The sequence below is a fragment of the Phocoena sinus genome, chromosome 15, assembly GCF_008692025.1.
Source record: "Phocoena sinus isolate mPhoSin1 chromosome 15, mPhoSin1.pri, whole genome shotgun sequence".
NCBI classification, from domain to species: domain Eukaryota; kingdom Metazoa; phylum Chordata; class Mammalia; order Artiodactyla; family Phocoenidae; genus Phocoena; species Phocoena sinus.
The window spans coordinates 78516489-78543028 of NC_045777.1; the positions used below are offsets into that span (position 1 = coordinate 78516489).

Below are 26540 nucleotides of genomic sequence, written 5' to 3' on the forward strand. Positions count from 1 at the left end.
GTTTTTGGGGGAAAAAAAAAAAACAGGAAGAAAGTTGGCATCCCATCTCTGATCATCACCAGCTTTTAAAATAATTTCACAAATCTTGTGACTTCCGAAAGCAAGACGCTTTGCTCACTCCGCAGTACGTTCCACTAAATTTGGACACTACTTTCCAAACTTAAAATGAACTTCACAAGCAGCTAAAAAACAACTCAAAAATAAAGACAAGCATTAAATATTACGTAAGGTTTTCTTTTATTTAAAAGATCATTCACAAAATACCATATCCATAGATTTACTTTCTGTCATATAGCTGAATGTGTTAAGTGTTTGGAATCCCATTCTTACATTTAAAAGTCAAGTGGATTGCCCAGAAGTTTAGATGAATTTGTTTTGTTCTTAATCTTTTCCACACTGAAGATGTAAGTAGGTCATCTGAAAGCATCAGGTTTGATTACAACCACATAATGCATGTCTTTCTTAAGGTAAGTATTGGTGTTACACAAATGGTTCTTATTCAGAAGCAAACATGACAGGTGGAAGGAAGGAAAGGAGGGAGAGTTCTGTAAATTGCTGAGACCTGGTGACAAAGACAAAGTAAGAGGAGCCGAGGATGGCAGCTAGTGAGGAGCTACTTTCTAAGCACACTGCGTGGGCCAGCCTGCCCCCGGCCCTCCAGTCATGCTGGTGAGGGTCTCTCTTTTCCGGGGCTCTAGCTGACCCTGAACTGCTCCCAACTGGATGAAGTGGGACTCGGGTGCTCAAGAATTTGTTCACACAGAGGTGTTCAAGCTCAAAAGCTGCCGCCTAGCCTGGGTGGGTGCTGAACACTGTATGTGGCAGTGAACGTCCTAAAGCTGAGAACTAGTGACCTCAAGCCACCTACCAGTTACCTGACAGCTCTGCATAGTCAAATTCTCAATTCATCAAGTGAAAGAGAGTAATTCTAGGCCCATTCTTTCACTCTAAAATTAAGGGATGGTGGGAAGCGCAGTATCTCACTATTACTTGTATCGGGGAACAGATAAACACAGGGAGTGATGCAGAACACACGACAACAGGGGTCTGAGAGGAAGCAGCGACCGCACTAGGAAGTGAGCCCAGCACCGCGCTACCACCTGCAGTGCCCAAAGCACCTCTGCAGCCAGCAGAAAGGAAACCAGACAGCAGTTCGCTACATCCAGCCACAGAGGAGCCTCTAAAACGGCCGGTGAAAGAAGGGAACCAGTTTGGACACGGTATTGAAAGAGCAATAATAAAGCATGTGAACGCAGCAGTGTATTCAATTTATCTCCTATGTGCACCCTGCCAGCAGTTCACATTATCCTTTTAGGTTTTGCTGTTTGAAATGTAAGCCTATTCTCCCATCTGGGGAGGGAGTAATGGAGTCAGGACTATCTATAAATAGTTACAGGAAGGAATTTGCAAAGATCAACAGATATTTTATCCTTGTTTTGAAAGCAATGTGTCCCAAATTCTGTACGTTGATAACAGCTGAATAAAAACAAGATGCTATCCAATTTGTGACTTGTTTTTTTTCTTGGAAGCCACAGCAATACAGAACTCAACATGCAGGTTGCTGAGAAAAATCAAAGGAAACGCCCAGTGTGGCTAAAGGAAAAACAGAAAAACAAAGGAGAGAAATGAAGCAGCATTTCAATATAAAGAACTCCCGCATGGCAGCTGCCTCTGTCCCTCTAGAGAAACTCATGTGCTGGAAAGAAACAAGGAGCGAGAAGGAAAAAGGACAGAAGGAAAATAGGAAAGGAGTGGCAGGAAGGAAAAAGAGAAAAAAAAAAGCACAAAACAGGCACTAGGTAGATTCAGCAAAGCCAAGAATGTACTAAAAACCACTTGTTAACTGCTGACATGCACTCACAAGCTCTGTGTTTCCATTGTAAGAAAGGAGGACAAAGGTCAGGCGCAGGAATGGTAACTGCAGGACTGCCGGTCTGGGGGACAGCCAGGCTGTGGTCTCGCTCGAACCCCCCCCCACATCCCATTCCCCCCCAGCCGCAAGCTCATTCTTGCTCCTTGTGAACGACTTCCTCTCTTGGCCTGGCTCCCCCGAAGATAGCAGAGTTGGGGTTGGCTACTTGATTGAGGGGCGTTGCAACTGTTCGAGGTTTAAGCTGGAGCCGTGGTCTCTGTGCTCTTTCCTCTGGGGGAGGGAAACACAACATGGCTTACAAATGTGTCACGAAAAGACACCCTTCAGAGCTCCATTTACACGTTCACGTTATCGTCATACCTTCTGTTGGTTCTCTGAAATCCATATTGGGCCCTCGAAGGGGAGGGCCATCTCTGAAACGACTTCCCATTGGGGGGCCTGTTCGCCGGTCACCTGGGCGACTCCCTCCCCTGCCTCCTAAGAAGTCATCCCTGAAGCCTGAAGGAGGAAGATGATATTGAATTATCTTTTAAACTACTGTCTCAAAGCTGATAACATAGCTTGTGTGAATTAAGTTTAATTTTAAATTCTTTAGTTTGTCCAGCATCAAAAGTGCATACAAAATGAGTCCAAACGTGAATCTGTTGGGTAATTTCAATGCTAACAGACTTCTAAAATAAAAAAAGAATCTTAGGAGAGAAAAATAAAACAAGCTGTAAATTCTTAGCTTGCAGGAAAAGTCCATAATATTCTAATATGGCTTAACACAAAAATGCTCAAAGCACGTTTTATTGTTTTCTAATACAATCTATACAGTTATTAAAAAAGATAAACCTGAAATTTAGAAGTTATAATTTAGAACACAAAATCAAAAGGAAAAAGCTAGATATGAAGACAAAATAAAAATACAAAGTCACCTCTGGGTGACATTCCCCATTTTTCTGTTTCTGCTGCGATTCGGGTGTGGATCATTCTAAAAGCAAAGCACCTGTGTGTAAACAAAGCTGTGATCAGGCCCACTCCCTTCCCAGAGAGGGCGCCAGAGAGCAGGAACCGCAGACCCAACCCACACCTCCTCTGGCTGCAAAGGGTTCCCACACCCCATTCATTTGTGCACTGCTAAAATAATTACCAACAGAAGTAAACTGCATCTCATTTAGAATTAAAAAGTAAGTTGCAATTTGGACTTCCCTGGTGGCGCAGTAGTTAAGAATCCTCCTGCCAATGCAGGAGACACGGGTTCGAGCCCTGGTCCGGGAAGATCTCACATGCCGCGGAGCACCCAAGCCCATGCACCACAACTGAGCCTGAGCTCAAGAGCCCACGAGCCACAACTACTGAAGCCCGCGCGCCTAGAGCCTGTGCTCCGCAACAAGAGAAGCCACCGCAATGAGAAGCCCGCGCACCGCAACGAAGAGAAGCCCCTGCTCACCACAACTAGAGAAAACCCATGCACAGCAACAAAGACCCAACGCAGCCAAAAATAAATAAATAAGTAAATTTATATTAAAAAAAGTTACAATTCTCATCAGTGTGAAGAATATCTCCTCAATGGACTTTAAGCACCTTAAGCCTTATTTGGTTTTGCATTTAACTGAAAGTCATAGGGGGAGGTTAAGATAATTAACCTTTTAACAGTATAACCAACTTAAGTTAACTTTCAGTAAAAATTTAAGCAATAAGACTATAATTAAACAAATGAGCTTGCCCCCTCCGTTTAAGCTCCTGAAGGTGACTATTTTTACTCACTCCAACGACAGTGCGATTGCTCAAAGCTTTGCAGGAACTTATCCTTGAAGAAGGATACTGAGCTTGAGAAATATTCTTCTACTAAATAGTTGATTCCCATTATTCATAGATTTCACGTTTGCAAATTTGTCTACTCACTAAAATTTATTTGTAACCCTGAAATCAATACTTGGGGCCTTTCGCTGTCATTCAGACATGCACAGAGCAGTGAAACGTCTGTCACCTGACACACACATTCCCAGCTGAGGTTGAATGAGCCAACACTCTGCCTTGTCTCAGCTCAAACAGTAAACAAGTGTCCTTTTCACAATCTATTTAGTGCCAGGCTTTCTGCTCTTTTGTGCTTTTTGTTAGTGATTTTGCTGTTAGAATAAAACAGCACCCAAACATCATGCTGAAGTGCTGTCTAGTACTCCTAAGTGCAAGGCTGGGATGCGCCTTGTTAGAGAGCCTCACGCAGGCATGAGTTACAGGCTGCTGGCCGTGAGTTCACTGTTAATCCATCAACTACATATATTAAACAAGGTGTCTTTAAACACAAACACATAAAGCAAGGTTATGTATTGAATGGCTGACAAAAATATGACCAGAGGCTCACAGGAGCCTGTGTATTTCCTCTATGAGCGATGGCTCCGTATCCGCCAATTTGCTGTTTGCAGTGGTTTTAAAGAACTTAACTACTGTGAATATGGAGAATCAACTATCTGCAATGGTGGGGTTCTTTTGTTCGTTAAGGGTAGCAAGGAATTTTTAAATTGATCAAGTTATCTGAAACTCAGTTCAGAGACTAAATCGAACAATTTCAATTTTAACAAAACAAGTAATGAAAACAATTCTAAGAAGGTTTAGACCAACAGGAGCACTGCTTTGGGGGAAAACCCATTCTGGAAGCATATAATCAAGTATAAGTTTCTTTACAAAATCTTTTCTGTCAACCAGAGAGGATGCACCATTCATTAAACAAGCTTAATTAGTATTCAAACATTTAACCTGACATTTCCCCCAAACTAAACTGTGTGTACCTTTCCACACTGATTATGAAAGTAAAGTTACTTCCCTCTTAATGAGATTAATTTTTGCTACCAGTGTTTAGCATAAAACAAATCAGCTCACACCCACACTGACAAGGCACAAAAACACAACTGTTACTCTGTCCAGGTCCATGAGACAAAGTATAGTGGGGAAAAACCCCAAAACCCAGTGTACATTAACATCAAGTGACCACCTCATTTCAAAACTCTTATGATATGAGCGATGGGAAGATTACGAGGGGGGGGAAAAAAACCAAGGTTTGACACTAACAATGATCTTTTCATCAAGTTTGATGACAGATTTCTAGGAGGCACACTATCCATGAAAACCTTCTGAGCTTTCTTTATGAAGTCTAGTTTAACACACGGCCTAGGGACTTCCCTGGCGGTCCAGTGGTTAAGACTCCGCGCTTCCACTGCAGGGGGCGCGGGTTCGATCCCTAGTGGGAAACTAAGATCCTGCATGCTGCATGGCACGGCCAAAAAAAAAAGATAAAAAAAAAATAAAAATACACTGCCTGTTTCTGGTTGACAGGGACTTTCTTATTTGTTTTCTTCTTTATATATATTTTTTGTACTGCTTGAAAAAAATTTTTTTTTACAATGAAAGTATGTCATTTAAAAAAAGGCATAATTCTAAAGAGTAAAAATGGTCTACCTATACAAATAATGTATATAGGCCGCACTCCACCATGTGCGCACTGCTGGTTTTAGATTATCACCAGAACACTGTAGTTTACACTGGTTGGTGGCAAGGTAGCTTCTCTGGCTACGTTCACTATATGTCTTGCTTCAGAGTAAAAAAGCCCAAGCTAAGCCAGCAGGAGAAAGACATCAGTTCCTTTGGTAACCTCCAAAGCTGTGAGCTAACTGTGCTATTTCTACAGTACTAGGACATGCAAAACTGGCGGACTGGAGACCACCACTCATCAAGTCACTAACTACTACACCTGAGGTGGCTTTGAGATGACATCTGTTGCATTTTTCAATCAGAGACTAGCTTATACATAAAATTACAGGTTTACTGGATTATACTGTACTTTTATGAATAAGCTCATTTCTGATTGGCTATAGGACTTTTAGGAATTAAATTATTCAACAGATAATAAGCAGTAATCTGTTTAGCTAACGCAGTACTGGAATGAACTTTAAAAAAATTTCGACTCACAAGACCAGTTCCTCCCATACTTACCAGTTACTTTCCACTGATTTTTGTTTTGATTGGGGGTGGGGGTGATGGGGGGGCGGGCACTAATGATCTCATCTTATGTGGTGGCAAATGCAGAGACAACCTCAAGTTTGTAGGAAAGAAAACAGACTTGTTTTTCATTCTCTACCTTATGGTTACAACGGACATTTTTACCAAATGATTTACCTTGATAATTAAAAAAAAAACAAGTAAAGAGATGAAGAGATGTTTAGGAGATCAACCCTTCAAAGCCTGGCATGCAAACTGACCTCTTGAGTTGACACAAGGAGGCACCCACTGGTATGCTTTGATGAGTTAAGAAAAGCAATGATAAAGTGGATTATGTCCACTTAAGGGACAGGGGCTCCACGTCCTTTAAGAGACAAAGAGGTCATCAGGACTACCTATTACCATCTAAGAGGGAGCCACCAGGAACCATTAGTATGAGGCTTTCTGTAAGCTTCTAGAACCTTCAGACTTCTAGAAATAATAGTACTTCTATTCATGCCATACACACAAGCACCATCAAGGGGCTACCCTGGGCTAAACCCTGAGAAAGACTCAGCATGAGACACAGGCACATATAAGAACAGTAGACTAAGAAAATGTAACAAAATAAGGCGGATCAGTCCAACTTGCCCACGATGTGGAAGCTTTCAAGTCCTACCCCAAACACTGAGGTTCTAACAGAGGCTTATTGCATGCCTGGGTACCTTTTCGGAAAGTTTCATTTGTGAAAGGAACTAAAGTAGTCCGGCCAGGCGGGCTACTCACAAGAAATGTACAACAGCAGCAAGGCCACTGAAAAGGGTAAGTGGTGATACTTTAAATACTGATACCGGAATTGCAGTCATCCCGGGAATCCCATCCACCTCTAGATTCTTGAGAGCCACCCATTCCTGAGGATACACAAAAAAGATAAAGTTGAGGTCGTATCATTACCTTGCTGCACAAACATGGAAAAATTCATTGGGAAGACGTACAACTCATGTGATGGGAAGTTCAATGAAATTATAAGAGTTTTTGCTGCCAACAGGAAGAAAAAAACCCAGGCTTGCAGAAGCATCATCCATTCTTTCTAAGATTTTACACATTTTTAAAAGCTCATAAACACCTATCAGACCTACAAGATAAGAGCTCTTCTGGTAACCTTCAAGAGCTGTAATCAGTGGGCATACAGCAAGTTTTATGTTCAGTTGTAGAAGAACCAATCACCTCTGTCATCTGGTCCACCTTTCCTGAATCCAAAGCCGCCTTTATCTTGTTTTCTGCCTTCTGCAATGTCCACACGAAGTGACCGGTCACCCAAGAGCTAATAAGTGGAAAACACTGTAAGTACTGGCAAGAAAAAAATCTCAACTACTACCACCACAGAGAAAACCTGAATATACTTACTGCACCATCGTATGTCAAGGCTTCCTTAAGTGAATCCACTTCATCAAATTCTACATAGCAGAATCCTGTAAGAGAAAACAAACCCCCGATTTCCTCAAGGAATTCCGGGTTAAAGATAAGGTGGGATCCCTGTCTGTACCATTTCCCTACATCATAACTACCACTTCTGTTGCATCTAGATGGTAGCAGACTTGCAGAACCTGAAAGAGCATATTTTACTTTCTAATAAATAGAACTTGACTGGTATTCCTCCCTCTTAATTATATTTTTTCCCCTCTTAATTATATTCTAACAGAAAGTGCTAATCAAATAGGTACTGAAATAGTAGCTGTGTTTTTATAAAGCTTTATGTTTTAACCATCATATTAAAACCTTCCTTGGGTCACTGAAGAGCTGTTAGTTCTGACTTCTGAATGACTTTAATATAACCTAACAGGGGCTTTAAGACAGACTTCAAATTCGATACCAAACATGCTCTGATGGAACAGGCTGGGGGTGCCATTACTTACTACTCAGGTAGCTGGTATAAAATTTGTTTTACAAAGCTAAAAAACATACCCCCGGCCACAAGCATATCCTCCTCAGGATGCTAATTAATTAAAGACAGATGGCCTCGGTGCAGCATGCTTTATTGGCAACTTGAGTCTCTAACGCCAGATTCTGACACAGGCCTGTAAGCCGAGGACACTCCAGGCAGAAGAAACCACACCCTCTCTCTCACCTCCAACCTCTGAATAAGCTCTTCCTCCTAGCTGCAACACTCTTGTCCATGCCCTCTCGGTTAAATCTGGGTTAAGCACTCCCCCTGCCCCGTATGCTCACCCTGCACCCTGTATTACCACCCTCCCCATCCCCATCCTGTATGACGATTACACTTCACCTTCAAAGCCCACTAGACTGCAAGTGCTTCTAAAGCCTGGGTCCAAACTTTTCCTGTTCGCCATTTGCTTACACAAAGAATGTACTGCTTGGCTGTAGAGTTCCCCGTCCTCCACCCCCAACCATACTCCACCTCCCCCATCCATGCCTTTTCCCCTAAGTGGATTCAATGCTTAGAAGAACTGAGAAAACTACTTGCAAGTTCAAAGAGGCAACAAGAGCCTAGTCACTCCACAGCTCCCACTCACCTCACACTCCAGAGCTGCCGAAACTAAAGATGCCCTTCTATGAGACAACCTCTGCTGCTACTGACTCAGCCCAAAGGCTGGCTTCACCCACACATTTTTACCTTAAATTTGCATTCCTAACGCTTCCTAGCAGCGGGACTTACTGCTCCAAGCTTAACTGATACATTCTTTTTCACTGTTCGATCACTTACTATAACAAGGCTCCAGGTTCTTAAGTCAGAAGGCTTTCAGAACAAAACTATGGAACCACTCTGCTGTGCAGCACCCCTGCTTCTTCTACAGCCCCACAGCCTCTGTGTGCCTTTCATGGATGTACTTCTGGGTAAATAAAGCAAACCAAATGCCCTTGTATCTGGCATCACGCACTTAAATACAGGGCACATTTCCCTTTAGGAAGCCTTGGAAGTTGGATAATGCCCATCTGGTTCCTCATTCTTACTCCTCTGCTCAAGAACCCGAAAGACTAACCTACAGACACTAACTTTATCTGAAATTTGAGCCAATCACTTCCCTAAACACATGCTCTGAAGTCACAAATGTACAGTGACAACGAGTACTAGGTTACCTCTTGGACTTCATAACAAACTAGATTACAGAAAAACTACCCCCTAAAAATGCAGGAGTCGGCCAAGGTGATATGCACCTGAAAAGTCCTGAGTTTTATCTGTTCATTTCTTTCCTGGTAACTCCTTTTCTGGCAGAGACAGGATTGCTATATAGGTCAGGAAAATGCCAGATTTACTTGGGCATATGCCACATATTTCTACAAACTAGATTATGTATAACACTTTCCCCCCCAAATAGAACTGAAGGCCTATGCGTTAAAACGCTAATAAACGTTTATTTCAACTGCGTGGAGTAGGCAAACGTTCGCAACACTTTCATTGAAACACTTTCATAATTAGAGCCCTCTGGTTTAGACCCTCCTCCCCTTACAATAATGCACAGTAAAAATCCCCCAAACTCACCTTTAAATTTGTCTGTGTCTTTGTCTCTGACTAGCCGTACACTCCTTATGCTGAGATCCTTAAAGATAGCGTCTATGTCGCCCTGCACCGTATTAAAAGGTAGATTTCCTACATATGCTGTGTAGGGGGGCTCTGTGGGCAGCTCCTTCTGGCTGCGGGAACCATGGCCACCAGCACTGCCACGGGACCTAGGAGGGGAAACAGACAGGATTCAACTCTGCCCCTGTGTACTTGCCCCAGAGGGCCAAGGAAAATGTCTCCCACTCAGCCACACCACCCAGGCAAAATAATCCTATATAATGTATACAGTAACATTTCCTTGAAATAATAGAGTATTCCAAAATATTTATGAAAAACATGCTTATTTCTGGATGACAGAAATGTCCACAGGAACACAGAATCTCTGTGAACGTACATTTCCCTGGAGAATCGAATCCAAACATAACATCCTCCTACAGACAAGTGGTTCTCTCCTATTCACTAAGAACAGGAGAAAAGAACCTAAGCCAATGCCCTCCTTCACACCCGATGATACTAACACACACAGAAATGCAGTGTCCACTTATTACCCTGAAGCTGAAGTTTAACTCATTGACAATACAATTGTTTCTTGCTGATTATAGATAATATGCTCTAGTAAAAATTTTAGATTTTGTGCAGCAAGTACTATGTATTGTACATATTACTCTCCACTCCCCCATGCACTACCTCACTGGGTCCTCAAACACAAGGTGCATATTACTAATTCATTTAAACGTCAATGTCATTTCCTCAGCTAAGTCAAGAGGTGCTTAGCTTGTCCATGGTGACAGAGCTTAAAAGTGGCAGGACCCTGACTCCACCATATCGCGGCTGATCTGCACAGGCACTGGTTTAAATCCGAGCTCCACCACATACTCACTCCACCATATCATCTTGAGGAGTGACTCAATTTCTCTAAGCCTTATTTGGAAAACTGGGTTAATACTAAGAGAGACCTTGAATTATTGAGAAATAACATATGGTGCGTCATACACTGCCTGTCACATAGTTCACACGTGTAGAGTAACAATGACCATAACTGCCGTCTAAGACCTGAGGTTTACAACGTTTTATAGATAATTTAAAAATAAACGGGACCAGCTTCCCTGGTGGCGCAGCGGCTGGGAATCCGCCTGCCAATTCAGGGGACATGGGTTCGAGCCCTGGTCTGGGAAGACCCCACATGCTGCGGAACAACTAAGCCCGTGTGCCACAACTGCTGAGCCTGCACTCTAGAGCCTGCGAGTCACAACTACTGAGCCCACGTGCCGCAACTACTGAGCCCACACGCCTGGAGCCTGTGCTCCGCAACAAGAGAAGCCACTGCAATGACAAGCCCGCGTACCGCAGCAAAGAGTAGCCCCCGCTCGCCCCAACTAGAGGAGGCCCACGTGCAGCAACGAAGACCCAACTCAGCCAAAAAAAAAAAAAAACCACAAAAAGCAAACAAACAAATAAATAAATAGAGCCACGGGACTTCCCCCTGGTGGTCCAGTGGTTAAGACTCCACGCTCCCAACGCAGGGGGCCCAGGTTTGATCCCTGGTCAGGGAACTAGATCCCACATAATGCAACTAAGAGCCTGCAAGACGCAACTGAGGATCCTGCGTGCCTCAACTAAGACCAACTGCAGCCAAATAAATATTTTAAAAACAAACAAAAAAATAAATGGGGCCATTATACATTTGTCAAAACCCATAGCACAGAATGGACAACACCAAGAGTGAACCCTAATGTTAACTATGGACATTGGGTGATAATGACATTGTCAATGCAGATTCATTGATTGGAACAAATGTACTACTCTGGTGCAGATGTTGGCAGCAGGGGAAGCTGTGCCCCTGTGCATTTGTGAGGGCAGAGGGCATATGGGAACTCTATACTTTCTGATCAATTCTGCTCTGAACCTACATTGCTCTAATAGATAGTCTACTAAATTAATGAATGGGAAGGGGAGCTCTTCTTTACATCAATAAGGCTGTCAGCTAAAAAATGTAGGAGGAATCATGTAATTAGAAAACCACTACTCTGCAACCACCAATGTAGTCGTGACTGATTCAGGCAAGGCTCAAAGGATGCCAAAACACTGATAAAATGAATCTGCCAGGCACTACTGCAACCAGGTAACTGAACTTAGTATCACTAATAATGGGAGAAATTTAAATGTGCCTTCTGTTTTGGCACAGATTCTTCAAATACGTAAAAGTCATGAAAGACAAAAAAGGCAGGGGAACTAACGAAATGATAACCAACGCTACATGTGATCTTTGGATCCTGGAACACACAGCCATAAAAGAAAAAGCAGATGGAGAAATCTGAATCTGATGAGTATAAATATTATTGTGAGCATTAAATTTCTTAGGAGTGATTAACTGGTACTGAAGTTAGTAGGATGCCTCTGTCCTCAGGAGAGACAAAGTGCTTAGGAGTGAAGTGTCAGGACAGCCATTTATTTTCAAAGAGTCCAGCATAAAGCCATGTGTGCATGCACGAATATATAAACATCAAGCAAGTGTGAAACTTGTGACATCTACCAGTGTCCATCGTATTGCATTCTTTCAACTTTACTGAAGACTTGAAAAATTTCAAAATAAAATGTCTGCAGAACACAGGAAAAAAAAATTTAAAAGGGGGAGATATTGTTTTTCTTTAAGAGACATTTAAAGCAAAAGAGTCTCCTCACATCAGTCAAAAATCTGCTTAAAGTCAACCTTCCTTTATTTTGGCAGAATATATATTAATACCAGGTCTTCGAAAGTAACTTGATTTTTTAAATTCATATATTGCTAGAAATATCATGAAAGAGATTCCACATCTTGCCTGACACAAATTCCAGATATCTCAAATATTTGATAATAAATACCAGTCTTTAAGACAACGCTTTCTTTTTTTTTTAGCAGAAGAACCAGACTATGAAGTAATTATTAGATGGCTAAAAATTTTAAGTTTAATTAACTCAGAACTGCTGCTTCCCAACAGAAAAATCCTGCATTCTGTCCTAATACCAGAAAAATAGGCTTACGAGTGAATGTGACTTATTTTGCATTTCAATAACCATAAAACTGGGACTTCCCTGGTGGCGCAGTGGTTAAGAATCCTCCTGCCAGTGCAGGGGACTAGGGCTCAAGCCCTAGCCGGGGAAGATCCCACATGCCACGGAGCAACTAAGCCGTGCGCCACAACTACTGAGCCCGCGTGCCACAACTACTGAAGTCCGCATGCCTAGAGCCTGTGCTCTGCAACAAGAGAAACCACTGCAATGAAGAGTAGCCCCCACTCACCGCAACTAGAGAAAGCCCATGCGCGGCATCGAAGACCCAATGCAGCCAAACAAACAAAAAGACCCACCGCCAACAAAAAAACCCCATAAAACCTAAAATATTTTCAGTAAGATACTCTTTGGGACTGGGTACTGAACATATAAAATACAGTATAAACACTTGGAAAACTGTCAAAACAGGGGACCAACTATAATTTAAAACACTTTAAATTCATCTACTCAACATTTATTAAACATCTGGTGGAAAACAGCCCCTTGTCCTGGAGTAGCTTACACCTGAGTAGCACATACAAAACATAAATAACTGTAAATGCATACATGCATGTTTGTGTATATATTTACATAGATATGTAAAAAAGCAAAGGGCTACAATGATTTTTTAAAAACTCAACATGAAGGTGAGGATGAAGAAATGATAAATTTGGCAGGTGTCTGATGAAGCAAGAAAATGGAGGTAGGAAGGCTTGCTGAAAGGGCACATGAGAACTTCTGTGGGGTGCTGGACAGAGGACTGAAAAGATAGGGTCAACCGACCTCTGACTGAGTACAGAAAGCCATGTAAGCAAGCCTTGATAAGGACCGCTGCCCAGGTGAATGCTACTGAGGGGGGGGGCACTAGCAAGAATGCAGTAGGATCAGAAGCCAGCTCTGTCTTTGCAAAGATAGAAAAATCCTGCTTCAGGCAAGCAGTACTTTAAGAGCTGGAGATGTGGAAAGAGCTAACCCAAGCTCTTCACCTTGCTCATTTCACCCTAGCCTCACAAAACTGCCAGTGGCTTAACACTCCAGATTTTTTCAAGACTAACCGATGCAGTCCTCAATACTGCCCTACCTGATCTGGTCAGTTCTACAGGACTTGAGTGGTTTTTAGCTTTTCGTTGAGTAGTTCACTGAAGACATTACAATGCAGTGGGACTGGGGCCAGCCTGGTAGATTTCAATTTATTCACTCTATGAAGAGTCTACAGTGTGCCAGCAACTTGAGAGACAAGAGTGAAGAAGACAAACCCCAGAGAATGCATATGGACATAATAAAAGGATACATTCTGTCATCAGTCAAATAAAAATGTCAAATGTCAGAAATTCTTTGAGCTAAAATTCTTATGAGATACTTCTGACACTAATTTAAGTTTAGAGGGGACTATTATCTAAATAAGCTATGTTACATGAAAGCACTTTCTAAAACAGGTTAAAAACACAGAAGACACACCTGGCACCTTACTTAGCTTGGTGTAGGACCTCTTCCAAATCACCTCTGTACCTCGGTTTTCTCATCTGTTACTTTATAAATATTTCAAATTTCTGTTATAAAGGAGTTTGAAATTGACTATAAAAACACTTCACAGAGACTGATTGCTTTATAAAAGTTTAATAATTCTAAAGTGTTATGGGTAAATTAAACACACTACAGGATACACTGCTTATACAGAAGGAGGCTGACTAACAAGCCATGGATGTAAAGCAGGCAACAGATGAGGCAAAGTTGCAGGCCTGGGCACACACCCCCACCTCCCCACCACCCTGCAATTCTGAATAGAGACCTGAAGGGCTGTGCTGCAAACTCCCAGGCCATATCACTCCCACTGAGCAATGGGCTTGCCCACTCATTACTGCTGCACAAAGGGACAGTTTATTGATTTAAAAAAAAAATACGAGAAAGTTTTAAAGTAATAATTACATCCTCAGTCATTTAGGAAATCCAACTTTCAACTCCAGGTGTGACCAAAATCACACCTGGAGTTACAGACAAATCACGTTTCTTCACTCAAATCAACAAGGTATCTGAATGTCTATTAAATACAGAGCACCATATTGAGAGCACAAACCTAAGACTTGTTCCTACCCTCAAGGAGCTTATAATTCAGCTAAGGGGGTCCAGGCATCTAGAAAGGAGAAATCACATCCCAAGTAAAAGACTGCAGAAAATTCAGGAGACAGCAACAAGCACTGTCTCTGCAGGGTGGAGCAAAAGGCACTTGGACTCTATTTTCCAGGCAGCAGACAAAACACTGAACTCTTAAGATGATAATGTGTGAATAAGCAAAGATATATAGGAGTGAGAGGAAACTGGAGGAAGGGCAACTATAAGAAAAAAGAAGAGAAGAGATTATTAGGGCTGGGATTAGAGTCAGTAAGTGGATGCAACAAAATTAAGTGCTCAAGACTTGCTTCCAAAGTGTAAAAGATAATAAAAAATGAAGGCCACATGCTATTATTTCTGGACAAGAATTTTACGAAGATTTCTCGGTGCATTAGAAACCATACAGAATTTAAGTACTGTTGCTGTCATTCTTAAAACTTTAAGACAAGTGCCAAGATACCATGACTATAGAGTATTAACCTCTCTTTGGTATTTGGAACATTAGGCGCTCTCCCTCTATTACTTCTAGGTGATAACTGAGTTCGTTTCATTGGGGCTGATCAACAACTTTGGTCTTTCATGTGCCACCTAGAAACGCTTATTAGCATATATCACATGGCCTGAGGCACTATCCTAGATCCTACATAAAATCACAGTAAGACTACCTTTATGAGAATAAAATCCAAGTAAGCAACAAAGACAAAATCCTCTGAGCATGCAGAAAGAAAGAAAGATCAAAATGTGTAACCTACTTGGTTTCTAGACAATAATCAAAAAAGGTTAGGCTCTCAAAAGCCAAGCCCTTATTTCATAAACACCCTTTTACACTACCTATTAACATCTTATATTAGGAAGATACACTGGTTACAATCACAGAAGCAACATCAATACATTACCAACTAATTCATTACTAACTAGTTCAGTTTATTCAGATTTTCTTAGCTTTCACCTAACGTCCTTTTCCCGTCCCAGGATCCCATCCAAGATGCCACATTACATTTTAGTTGTAACTTAGGTTTTAAAAAACTAGCCCAATAGAACTTGGATTAAAGACCCTTCAGTTCCAAGTAGATCTTCCTTTAAGTGTATGTATTTTCCAAGGCCTTCAATTAGCACTCAAAATTAAATCCCTTTATCTTGACAACTGTCATTCCTACAGGATGTGCATGAAAGCCTCTGAAAGTTTCTGGTAAACACTGGGGGTGGGGAGGGAGCAGTGTCTATGGTGAATTCTTCAATGAGCCCTATTTCAAGGAGCTCTTTTCTGCTGTGAATGGGAACTTAATAATTCAATCACATCTGTAAGATATAAAAAGCAATGCAGAGAAATGCAAAGTTGTTCTGAGGCAGGAACTCCTGTCTTGTTCACTGCTTTATCTCCAGAACTATTACAATATCTGAGACTTAGGGTGAAAGGAATGAAGCCACAGGCCTACCAACTACTTTAGGGTTGCCAGTAACTTCTTCACCAATGTGGGTACGCTTATTTGGAAAAAAATTTAGATTATAAGAGAGGGTTACATGTATTCAGAAGACATCCCCAATTATGTACTTAAGTTTTTTGTTTTTTTTTTTTTGCGGTACACGGACCTCTCACCACTGTGGCCTCTCCCATTGCGGAGCACAGGCTCCAGACACGCAGGCTCAGCGGCCATGGCTCACGGGCCCAGCCGCTCCATGGTATGTGGGATCCTCCCGGACCGGGGCACGAACCCGCGTCCCCTGCATTGGCAGGCAGACTCTCAACCACTGCGCCACCAGGGAAGCCCTGTATTTAAGTATTTTTCAAAAAATTTTCAGGCTGTGTACAACAACAAGAAATACATTTTACATCACAACTTAATACATGCATCCATTCCTGCATGTTAACTACACAAATTAATTTTAAAAAGCTTGCCAACAGTACTAACTCATAGTATAATGCACACTATTGTCTTTTCTATTTCACCTTAAAAGATGCTTACCAGGACCCACACTAAGTTGATTTCATCATCTCCCAACAGGACACAACAGGCAGTTTGAAATCCTTGTTTTAGATGAATAGTGAACACGAAAGGGACTTCTGGTTTACACAGTCTTTTAGGGAACTTTTCTTACTGGGAAAAGGTACTTATCATAATGAACTAAAATTCTGGACTCCTAACATGAAAGGAAAGAAATGCGCTTAGTAATTTAATAACTTCATATGGGTGAAAAAGGTTACTCAATCCAAAAAGTTCCAGATTTGGGACTTCCCTGGTGGCGCATTGGTTGAGAATCTGCCTGCCAATGCAGGGGACATGGGTTCGAGCCCTGGTCTGGGAAGATCCCACATGCCACAGAGCAACTAAGCCCGTGTGCCACAACTACTGAGCGTGCGCTCTAGAGCCCGCATGCCACAACTACTGAGCCCACGCTCCGCATCAAGAGAAGCCACTGCAATGAGAAGCCTGCGCACCGCAACAAAGAGTCACCTCCGCTCACCGCAACTAGAGAAAACCTGTGCGCAGCAACGAAGACCCAATGCAACCAAAAATAAAAAATAATAAATACATTTATTTTAAAAATCTTTTAACTATTAGGTAAAATGAGCAACTGGTAAATTCCAATCTAGACCATACTGAGGTTCCTCCATTAACAGAAAATTAGTTAAAGTAACAATTCTTTGCATTTTCAGACGGCCTCTAAAAGCACCAAAATGTACTTCCTTTGGTTCTGGCTCTGCCCCTGCAGAGCCAAACCTTTCTGGCTGTAGTATCCCTGTTAAGTCAAAGAGAGCAAACACATACACCGATCATGCCATTGGCCTTCGCGTGAATCAGGCCGGGGCACCAAACTGCATTATTACTCATGCATTTGCAGTATTAAAAAAAAAAGCGGGGGGGTGGATTCCCTAATGGTCCAGTGGTTAGCAGTCCACACTTTCACCCAGGTTCGATCCCTGGTGGAGGAACAAAGATCCGACAAGCCTCATGGCGCAGCCAAAAAAAAAAAAAGCCACCTTCTGCAAAGAATGTTTTTGATAAAGTGGTAAAAATGATTAATTTTATTAAATACTGACCCACTTTTAAAATATTCCCTGTTACAAAATGCGAATGAAGCACTTCTGCTGCTTACAGAAGTACATGGTTATCTCCAGGAAAGGCACTCCTGCCAGTGAGTTACAAGCTGAACTAGCTATTCTTTTCATGGAACACCACTTTTACCTGAAAGGACTGACAGACTATGGTTCAGACTGGGATGCTACATAGACATTTTCTTGTAAATGAAGTGAGTCTGTCACTTCAAGGAAAACAACAGTATTATCTGCTGCGAATGACAAAACGCAGGCTTTCAAGCAAAAACCAGAATTTTAGAAAACTTTTATCTATCAATATAAGCTTGACAGTCTCCCAATACCTGAAAATTTTCTGATGAAACTGACAGCGACATTAATGAACATGATTTTTGATACTGTATAGTGAAATGCTTCAACATTTGGAAGAGCTACATAACTCAGTGAACTGGTATTTTCCAAATGACCAAAGTATCATGTTACAAAAAAAAAAAAAAAAAATGTACAGCTGGGCTTCCCTGGTGGCGCAGTGGTTAAGAACCTGCCTGCCAATGCAAGGGACACAGGTTTGAGCCCTGGCCGGGGAAGATCCCACATGCCGCGGAGCAACTAAGCCCGTGCGCCACAACTACCGAAGCCCACACGCCTAGAGCCCATGCTCCACAACGAGAAGCCACGACAATGAAAAGCTCACGCACCATAACGAAGAGTAGCCCCTGCTCACCGCAACTAGAGAAAGCTTGTGCACAGCAACAAAGACCCAATACAGCCAAAAAAAAAAAGCACAGTAAAAGATCCACTCAAAATATAAGATAGATCTATGGATTTTAATGTAAGAGTATTAAAAGTTTATTGTTACAACTAACTTTTATGGAAATTACCACCTGTCAAGTTTTGGTACAGTCACAAGAGTATCTACAATTATCTGAAAAGGCTATTAAAAAGTCCTCCCACTTCCAACTACTTACCTATGTAAGGCTGGATTTTCTTCATATATGTCAACCAAACAACCTACCTCAAGAGTGAATACAGAAGCAGCTATGAGAAACGAGCTGTCTTCTACTCAGCCAGATATTCAAAAGGCTCCAGGGAATTCCCTGGCGGTCCAGTTGTTAGGACTCCTTGCTTTCACTGCCAAGGGCCCAGGTTCAATTCATAGGGGAACTAAGATACCAGAAGCCCCGCGGTGCGGCCAAAAAAAAAAAAAAAGGGGGTGGGTGCCTCCAAAAATGCAACTGATTATTTCAATTAGAGAACAGTGTGCAGAGCGAGGGAGATCACCAGCTACATCTATCCTATACTGGAGTGCAATGAAGGTACTATGTTTTCAGTAGAGTATCAACATACTAAAGCACATCCAGAGGGTCCTATCAAGAAAAACATTTTAAAAACCACCATATGGTTGGCAAACTTAAAAAAAATAGGATGTTCAATTATTTAAAAAGACAACTTAGACATTACAGCTGCTAAGTGCAGTCAAAATCAAGTGGTCACTTACTTCGTGCCCTGAGTATGCAGGTCTAACCAGCTGCACAAATGATGAAAAGGCAAAGATGCATGGCATGGTCTTTTGCCCAACACTCTTCCATTTCTAGCAGAAGCTGGAAACTGGAAGGTGGATCTGATCTAGGACTGACCATGCCCCCCCACACCCCCAGCCAAACATTCTGCTTTGTATGTTCCAAGTTTCTGGGAAGACTTCTTGAATTTGTGTAAAGTCTTTCCAGAACACTAAGGTTAATTTCAAACAAATATAAATTTTGAAAGTATGCGAAAAAAAATTTTGTTTTTAGAAATCTCAGAAGCATTTAAATATTCCAAGCATGAGTTCTGTTACAAACCAATAATGTACAAGAAAGAATTACTTGGGCTTCCCTGGTGGCGCAGTGGTTGAGAGTCCGCCTGCCAATGCAGGGGACACAGGTTCGTGCCCCGGTCCGGGAAGATCCCACATGCCGGGGAGCGGCTGGGCCCGTGAGCCATGGCCGCTGAGCCTGCGCGTCCGGAGCCTGTGCTCCGCAACGGGAGAGGCCACAACAGTGAGAGGCCCGCGTACCGCAAAAAAAAAAAAAAGAAAAAAAAAGAATGAATTACTTGGTGGGACTTCCCTGTGGCACAGTGGTTAAGAATCTGCTTGCCAATGCAGAAGACACGCGTTTGAGCCCTGGTCCGGGAAGATCCCACAAGCCATGGAGCAACTAAGCCCGTGCGCCTGCAGTCTAGAGCCCTCGAGCCACAACTATTGAGCCAGAGTGCCACAACTACTGAAGCCCATGCGCCTAGAGCCCATGCTCCGCAACAAGCTACCGCAATGAGAAGCCCGTGCACTGCAATGAAAGAGAAAGCCTGTGCTCAGCAACTAAGAGCCAAAACAGCCAATAAATAAATGAATAAAAAGAATGAATTACTTGGTACTAATTTACCATACTTATGGTATTACATTATAAATGCTTTATGCCTATAAACTGAACAGCTTTCCCTTTATTGGCTTTAGAAATACAGACAGGAGGGCTTCCCTGGTGGCACAGTGGTTAAGAGTCCGCCTGCTGATGCAGGGGACACGGGTTCATTCCCCGGTCCGGGAGAATCCCACATGCCATGGAGCAGCTGGGCCTGTGAGCCATGGCCGCTGAGCCTGTGCGTCCGGAGTCTGGACAGGAGAGGCCACAACAGTGAGAGGCCCGCATACAGCAAAAAAAAAAAAGAAATATAGACAGGAAAATAAAAACTCACTCCATCTAACCCTCAACAAAAATTTTCCCACTCTAACTCCAAAGGAATTATTTTAAGAATTAAAAAATTATAAATTGGACTTCCCTCGTGGCGCAGCGGTTAAGAATCTGCCTGCCAATGCAGGGGACACAGGTTTGAGCCCTGGTCTGGGAAGATCCCACATGCTGAAGAGCAACTAAGCCCGTGTGCCACAACTACTGAGTCTGTGCTCTAGAGCCTGCAAGCCACAACTACTGAGCCCATGTGCCACAACTACTGAACCCGCACGCCTAGAGCCTGTGCTCCACAACAAGAGAAGCCCACGCACCGCAACAAAAGAGTAGCCCCCTCTTGCCGCAACTAGAGAAAGCCCGTGCGCAGCAATGAAGACCCAACGCAGGCAAAAATAAATAAATTTTAAAAAATTATAAATCAACAGCTATCAAATATTAAGCATTTTTAATGTACCAGATACTGTGCTGCACAGTTTAACATCTCATTTAATACTCCCCAACAGCCCTATAGAGGAGTTTCTATCTTATATGCAGGAAAAGTGAGGCTCAGAGAGGTAAAGAAACTTGTCCAGATCATACTGCTCATACACAGCCAAGAGGACACTTAAGCTCTGGTCTGCCTGATTCTAAAGCCAGGGCTTCTGCCTGAACATCTGACATCTCAAAGATCTCTTGGTAAAACCAAGTATTTGTGGTAACAACACTTCGCAAAGAGGACAATGACTTGGAATCAAGCACTGGGAGACTGAGTGAAGGATGACAATAAACCCAAACTTGCCATCTGATAGGTAAACAGGATTTTAGAATATGCCTTTCAACACCTTTACAGATCCTGTTATAAGTGAAACTAGCTAGCTTTTATACACTTTCTTCCCCATTTTAAGGCTTAAAATATCCTTAGAAATTTAGACAGAGATGCCAAGCTTAAATCCTATAAGACTCAAAGATTAGAATTCTAAATCCCCTAACTGGAACCTAATAAAAGAATATTTAATTTTGTAGCTTAATCAATTTTTAGCAGGTACCATTTCAGCAATATCAATTCTTGCTAATTCCAAGTTCCAATCTAATTCTCAGGATTGATGCTACTTTTAGGTTAAGCACTCAAAAGGCCTTTTGCAGTTAAAAATGTAAAATCAGTGTTACTCTCCACTTTACTGTCAATAGCAAATGAAAAACTGGAACCCCACAAAGATAATTTAGCAAACTGAAAAACCAAATACATTCAAGATATGGTACAATCAATTCCTGATAATTTGGAATTTTGTTTTGACTTGCTTTCTGAGCAACAATGCAGTCCCTGGTTCTCTCCTCTGCTGCAGGGGACATGCCTTTATAGGCTGGGGAAATAAAGCAGTTGTTCAGTATTACTTCCTGACAACCGTACTGGTTATTACACACAACTACAAAATAAACTTACGGGGAATGTATAATTATTAAAACCCAAGTTCTTGGTTTTTGGTTTGCTTTTTTTTTTAATGAGAAGACCCTTCTTTTTTTTTAATTAATTAATTAATTAATTTGTTTTTATTTATTTTATTTTTGGCTGCATTGGGTCTTCGTTTCTGCACACGGGCTTTCTCTAGTTGCAGTGAGCAGGGGCTACCTTCCTTGCAGTGTGCAGGATTCTCATTGTGGTGGCTTCTCTTGTTGTGGAGCACAGGCTCTAGGTGCGTGGGCTTCAGTAGTTATGGCTCGCAGGCTCTAGAGTGTAGGCTCAGTAGTTGTGGCCCAAAGACTTAGTTGCTCCACGGCATGTGGGATCTTCCCGGCCCAGGGCTCAAACCCATGTCCCCTGCATTGGCAGGTGGATTCTTAACCACTGCAGGGAAGCCCCTTGACTCTATATTTCAAACCTGCCATTCCTTTCACCTGTGACCCAAGTTGCTTAGAGTTGAGACATCTTATCTAGCTAAGGTGTCTTAGACTAGAGAGAAGTTGCCTTACAAAAGTACCGAACAGGGACTTCCCTGGTGGCGCAGTGGTTAAGAATCGGCCTGCCAATGCAGGGGACACGGTTTCGAGCCCTGGGCCGGGAAGATCCCACATGCCACAGAGCAACTAAGCCCGTGCACCACAACTACGGAGCCTGCACTCTAGAGCCCTAGAGCCACAACTACTGAGCCTGTGTGCCACAACTACTGAAGCCCACGTGCCTAGAGCCCGTGCTCTGCAACAAGAGAAGCCACCGCAGTGAATAGCCCACACACTGCAATGAAGAGCAGCCCTCACTCGCCGCAACCACAGAAAGCCCACGCACAGCAACGAAGACCCAACGCAGCCAAAAATAAATATATTAAATAAAATAAATTAAAAAACAAAAAGCACCAAACAAAGCAATACAAGACCAGCTTTCCATAGGTGGTAATCGTCTATAATGCTTAAGCTTCTATCTGAACATAAACAAACAGCACTGAGACATGTACTGATGTGAACATAATTCAAAAGTCAAAATTATCGGGGCTTCCCTTGTGGCGCAGTGGTTGAGAATCTGCCTGCCAATGCAGGGGACACGGGTTCGACCCCTGGTCCGGGAGGATCCCACATGCCGCGGAGCAACTAATCCCGTGCACCACAACTACTGAGCCTGTGCTCTAGAGCCCGTAAGCCACAACTACTGAGCCCGCGGGCCACGGCTGCTGAAGCCCACGCGCCTGGAGCCCGTGCTCCACGAGAGAAGCCACCGCAATGAGAAACCCGCGCACCGCAACAAAGAGTAGTCCCGGCTCACCACAACTAGAGAGGGCCTGTGTGCAGCAACGAAGACCCAACACAGCCAAAAACAAATAAATAAATTTATTTAAAAAAAAAAAAAAAAAAAGTCAAAATTATCATTGAAGAATATCTGGTCAACTATCCTATCACCTTGCTAAATTCCAAAGATTCCAATAACTGATAACTTTCGACCTAATGAAGTTAAAATAACATTAACTATCCGGAATAGGAAAGCTTTGGCACAGATCGCACCACTACATGTCTAGTCCTCTGTGAAGTTTCCTGACTCACCTGTGACACAGCCTCAAAGAACACACAAATTCACCGACAGGTTCTAAAAACTAGTTTTTGGCAATCTGAGCAGCATTTCCTCTGTACTTTTACATGAAGATGAAGTGGAAAATTCTGAGAAGGTAAGATGTAGAAGGTGCTTAATAGTAAAAGGACTTTTTATGAGGAAGCTTAGGAGATGTATCATGCCAACTACTATTCTCTTATACAAGTTTTTGGAGTACATCTGGGTAAATGGCTAACTGTGTCCTCGTCTTTTGATATTCTGATAAATAAATGGCATCTTAGAAGAGAATTTTACTTTTGATCAACTTCTACTGTTCAAGGTACTCCAACTGTCAAAATTTGATATCCACCGAAAGTCTAACTTGAACACCTCTAGTCACCAGAACAGCTGGTAAATTTGTCAAAAGGCAGAATTAAAAAATAATAATAAAAAAAAATCCCCAGGCTCTGTATAATATGACTAACACTGTAGTTCCAAACCAACTAAAATTCCCTGGAGCTGCCTTAATCTGAACTACTCTGTTTAAGAGTTTCCCTGGGTACTTCCAAATGCTTTTTGAAACTAGGAAGGAAAAAAAAATCCTAGTTATTAAATTTCGAGATGACTGAAGTACAAATTTGATGTCTAGAAACCTACCCCAAAAGCATTAACTTTACATGTAATCCAACATCTATTTCTTCTTTATTAGTAAATAAAGTATTCTTTGAAGTAACAGGTGGCTCCACCTCCCCCAACTTCCATGTCCCCAGCTTTCATGAATGATACTGGGTACACTCCCGCACCCAAACAAGCTTTTATTTGAGCCATTCCCAAACCAAGGTATTAAAAGATCATTCTTCACCAAACAAAGATACTTTTAGGATTGAAACCCAGGAGACTGGACACCTCAGTAGGTACTATTGTGGTGTTATCCTGGGAAAGTAATCCTTTCTGTAAATCACACAAAGGCCAAGTGTGCCCTTGACAAACAACAAGATGTTTATAGCCTATCTTCTAAATTCTGTATGAGGTAACTTGTGGCTAAAAAGAAATAATCTAGGGCGGGTTCCTGGAATTGAACACCATAAGCTTTTCCTTCACTAGTCAGGGATCTTTCTTTTAAACAAGGTGCCTCAATGACATATAGCCTGTGTATGACCAGAATCAGAACGAAGCTAAATGCGATTCCTTCTCCAGATCTGGAGAAACCAGGGAGAAGAACATTTTCTGCCAGTAGGCACGTAGCACTTGTCAACAAGGCACTCTGATCTAAGAAAGGATAAATACAATGCTATGATGTGTATGTTCTGGTTGGTCTCCCCCGACCCCGGGGTGAATCGAAGTATTCCAGGGCTCCAGCTGCCAAATCCCAGCCTCACACCCGTAAAGGGATGGGAATCGCCCCTCTCTCGGCCTTCCGATCATACCAAGCCCGCTGGTCTCCTGGCGAAAGGGGCCGGGGGCCTGCAGCGCAGGCTGACAACAGGAAGCCGCGGCCGGGACCGGGACTGGAGCGGGGCAGGCCGCGGCTCCCACCCCCGCGCTGCAGCACAGCCCCGCGCCGGCCCCGCCGTACTGGGGGATGGGGCTGGAAGCGGGAGCTCGTCCTACCGGGCACTCAGCGCCGCTGCGGCCTGGCCCTGCGACCGAGGCAAAGGAAAGACACATCGTAGGCGGCGGGGGAGGGGTAGCACAGAGAGGGGTCTGTCCTGCGAGCAAAACCCGGGGAGCCTAACCGCCGCCGCACCCTCCCCGAGCGCGCCATTTCCAGACCCCACTCCTCCCGGCGCCTCTACGAGGCCTCAATCAGCCCAGCCGGGCCCCTACCGCTCGCCGCCCATTGCTGTGCGCGCGAGAAGGCCGCGGCCCAGGGGCCCCTGACTCCGCCCGCCTCCCGCGCCCGGCCGGGGCCCGCGCACGCCCGCCTCACCCTCTGCCGCCGCCGAAGCTGCTGTAGGCCCGATCGTCGTAGGTATCGAAGTCCGCCATTTGCCGTCTCCACTCCGAGAGAAACCAGGGTGAGCGAGAAAGGACCCCGCAATATAACTCCCCCCGCCCCGCCGCCGGGGCTGTCCGCCGCGCCGCCTGATCGCAAATCGCACGCACGCACGGTCGCGTGCGCGCACGTACGCCGCGCCGGGTCTGGGCTGGCTGGCCTTTAGCAGCCCGGCGCGTTTTGCGGCCCACGTGGTGCGGCGGCGCGTTGGCTCGGCTCCTGCCTTGGCGCTCCGGCCCATTGTGTGCTAGCTCTGAGGCTTCACCCGCAGCCGCCTCTTGCCCCTGCCCCGCCCCGCCCCACCCTTGGACGTGAGCCTTGCCCTACCAGCCGAACCTCCTGTGGCTCCCTCCGCGCGCTGCGAAGGCCCCGCCCCGGGCTGGCCTTGGAATCTGCGCCGGGCTCGCGGTGTTTTCTGTCGCCTAGCTTCCGAACTCCAGACCTGGCAGGGACGCCAGAGGTCTCCTCCGCTTGGTGGCGGGGGGGTGGGGGTGGGGGTCCCAGGGGGGTCCCACATCGACACCTACACGGCCAGGGCGTCGCTTGCTAACACCAAAGAAAGGGCTACCTCCCCCAGGACGGAGACCCCGCAGAGCTGAGCATTTGTTGAGAATGCTAGGGGGCGAAGGGCCTGGAAGGGTGAGATTGGGGTCAGCATCTGAGCGTGCGAGGCAATGGGGATGCCCTTTTGAATCCTGGCTTCAAGGATCTACTTGCCGCCTGGGTATTGGTGGTGGGGAAGGGGTGTTGAGATTGGAGTATAGCCTGTCGATGAACCTGCGAGCGAGTTGGTGCATCTTGCTTTTGGAAGAAAATTCTATCCTGACGTGAAGTCCATCTAGCAATCGCAAAGAATGGATATGCAATGAGAATTCATTACACTGGTAATTTCTCCAGTTTGTGATTGAGACTGTGGTAATATTGGATGCTCCAAACCCTTCCGTGTCTAGGAAGAATTTTAGAAGAACCTCAGAATTTTTGCAACGTATGCCCAGTACTGTTATATTTAAGCACTTCTGCTACCTTATCCCAGTGTTGGCATTCACAGGGCAGCTGTTAACTCGGTGTTTGCTTTTCTGTCTCTATCTTTGTTAAGTAATGATAATAAAACCACTTTACTATCCAATAGACCCAAAGTAATCTGGGCCCTGCCTCTTACTAGTTGTGTGACCTCAAGCAAGTTACTTAACCTCTTTAATGTCTCAATTTTATCATTTTATCATAAGAGGAGGATATCACCCACCTCCTCAGATTGTAAAGATTAAATGAGAAGCAAAGTCTCCCAGTCCAGAGTCACCCC

The 26540-nt window shown here is 43.7% G+C and overlaps 1 protein-coding gene across 2 annotated transcripts; it reads right to left on the reverse strand.

The window, feature by feature from the left end:
- Window positions 1-213: 213 nt before the first annotated feature.
- On the reverse strand, window positions 214-25355 carry EIF4H (eukaryotic translation initiation factor 4H). 2 transcript variants are annotated; one of them, XM_032605682.1, is made up of 7 exons: window positions 25175-25355; window positions 9333-9520; window positions 7238-7302; window positions 7058-7154; window positions 6682-6741; window positions 2234-2371; window positions 214-2143 (listed from the first exon to the last, which is right to left on the reverse strand). In XM_032605682.1, exons 1-7 carry the CDS (start codon window positions 25231-25233, stop codon window positions 2004-2006), a joined length of 747 nt encoding a protein of 248 aa, XP_032461573.1. In that variant the 5' UTR covers window positions 25234-25355; the 3' UTR covers window positions 214-2003. The 2 variants fall into 2 exon arrangements, with proteins under 2 accessions (XP_032461573.1, XP_032461574.1); XM_032605683.1 differs by lacking the exon at window positions 6682-6741 and having other exon boundaries at window positions 25175-25343.
- Between the last annotated feature and the right edge of the window lie 1185 nt (window positions 25356-26540).

Coding starts and splice junctions, on each gene's coding strand:
- EIF4H (XM_032605682.1), bottom strand. CDS start 25,233: ATGGCGGACTTCGATACCTACGACGATCGGGCCTACAGCAGCTTCGGC. Junction 7,303..9,332: donor AGACACAGACAAATTTAAAG/GTGAGTTTGGGG, acceptor TTTCTCTTACAG/GATTCTGCTATGTAGAATTT. Junction 2,144..2,233: donor TTTCAGAGAACCAACAGAAG/GTATGACGATAA, acceptor TCCCTCCCCCAG/AGGAAAGAGCACAGAGACCA.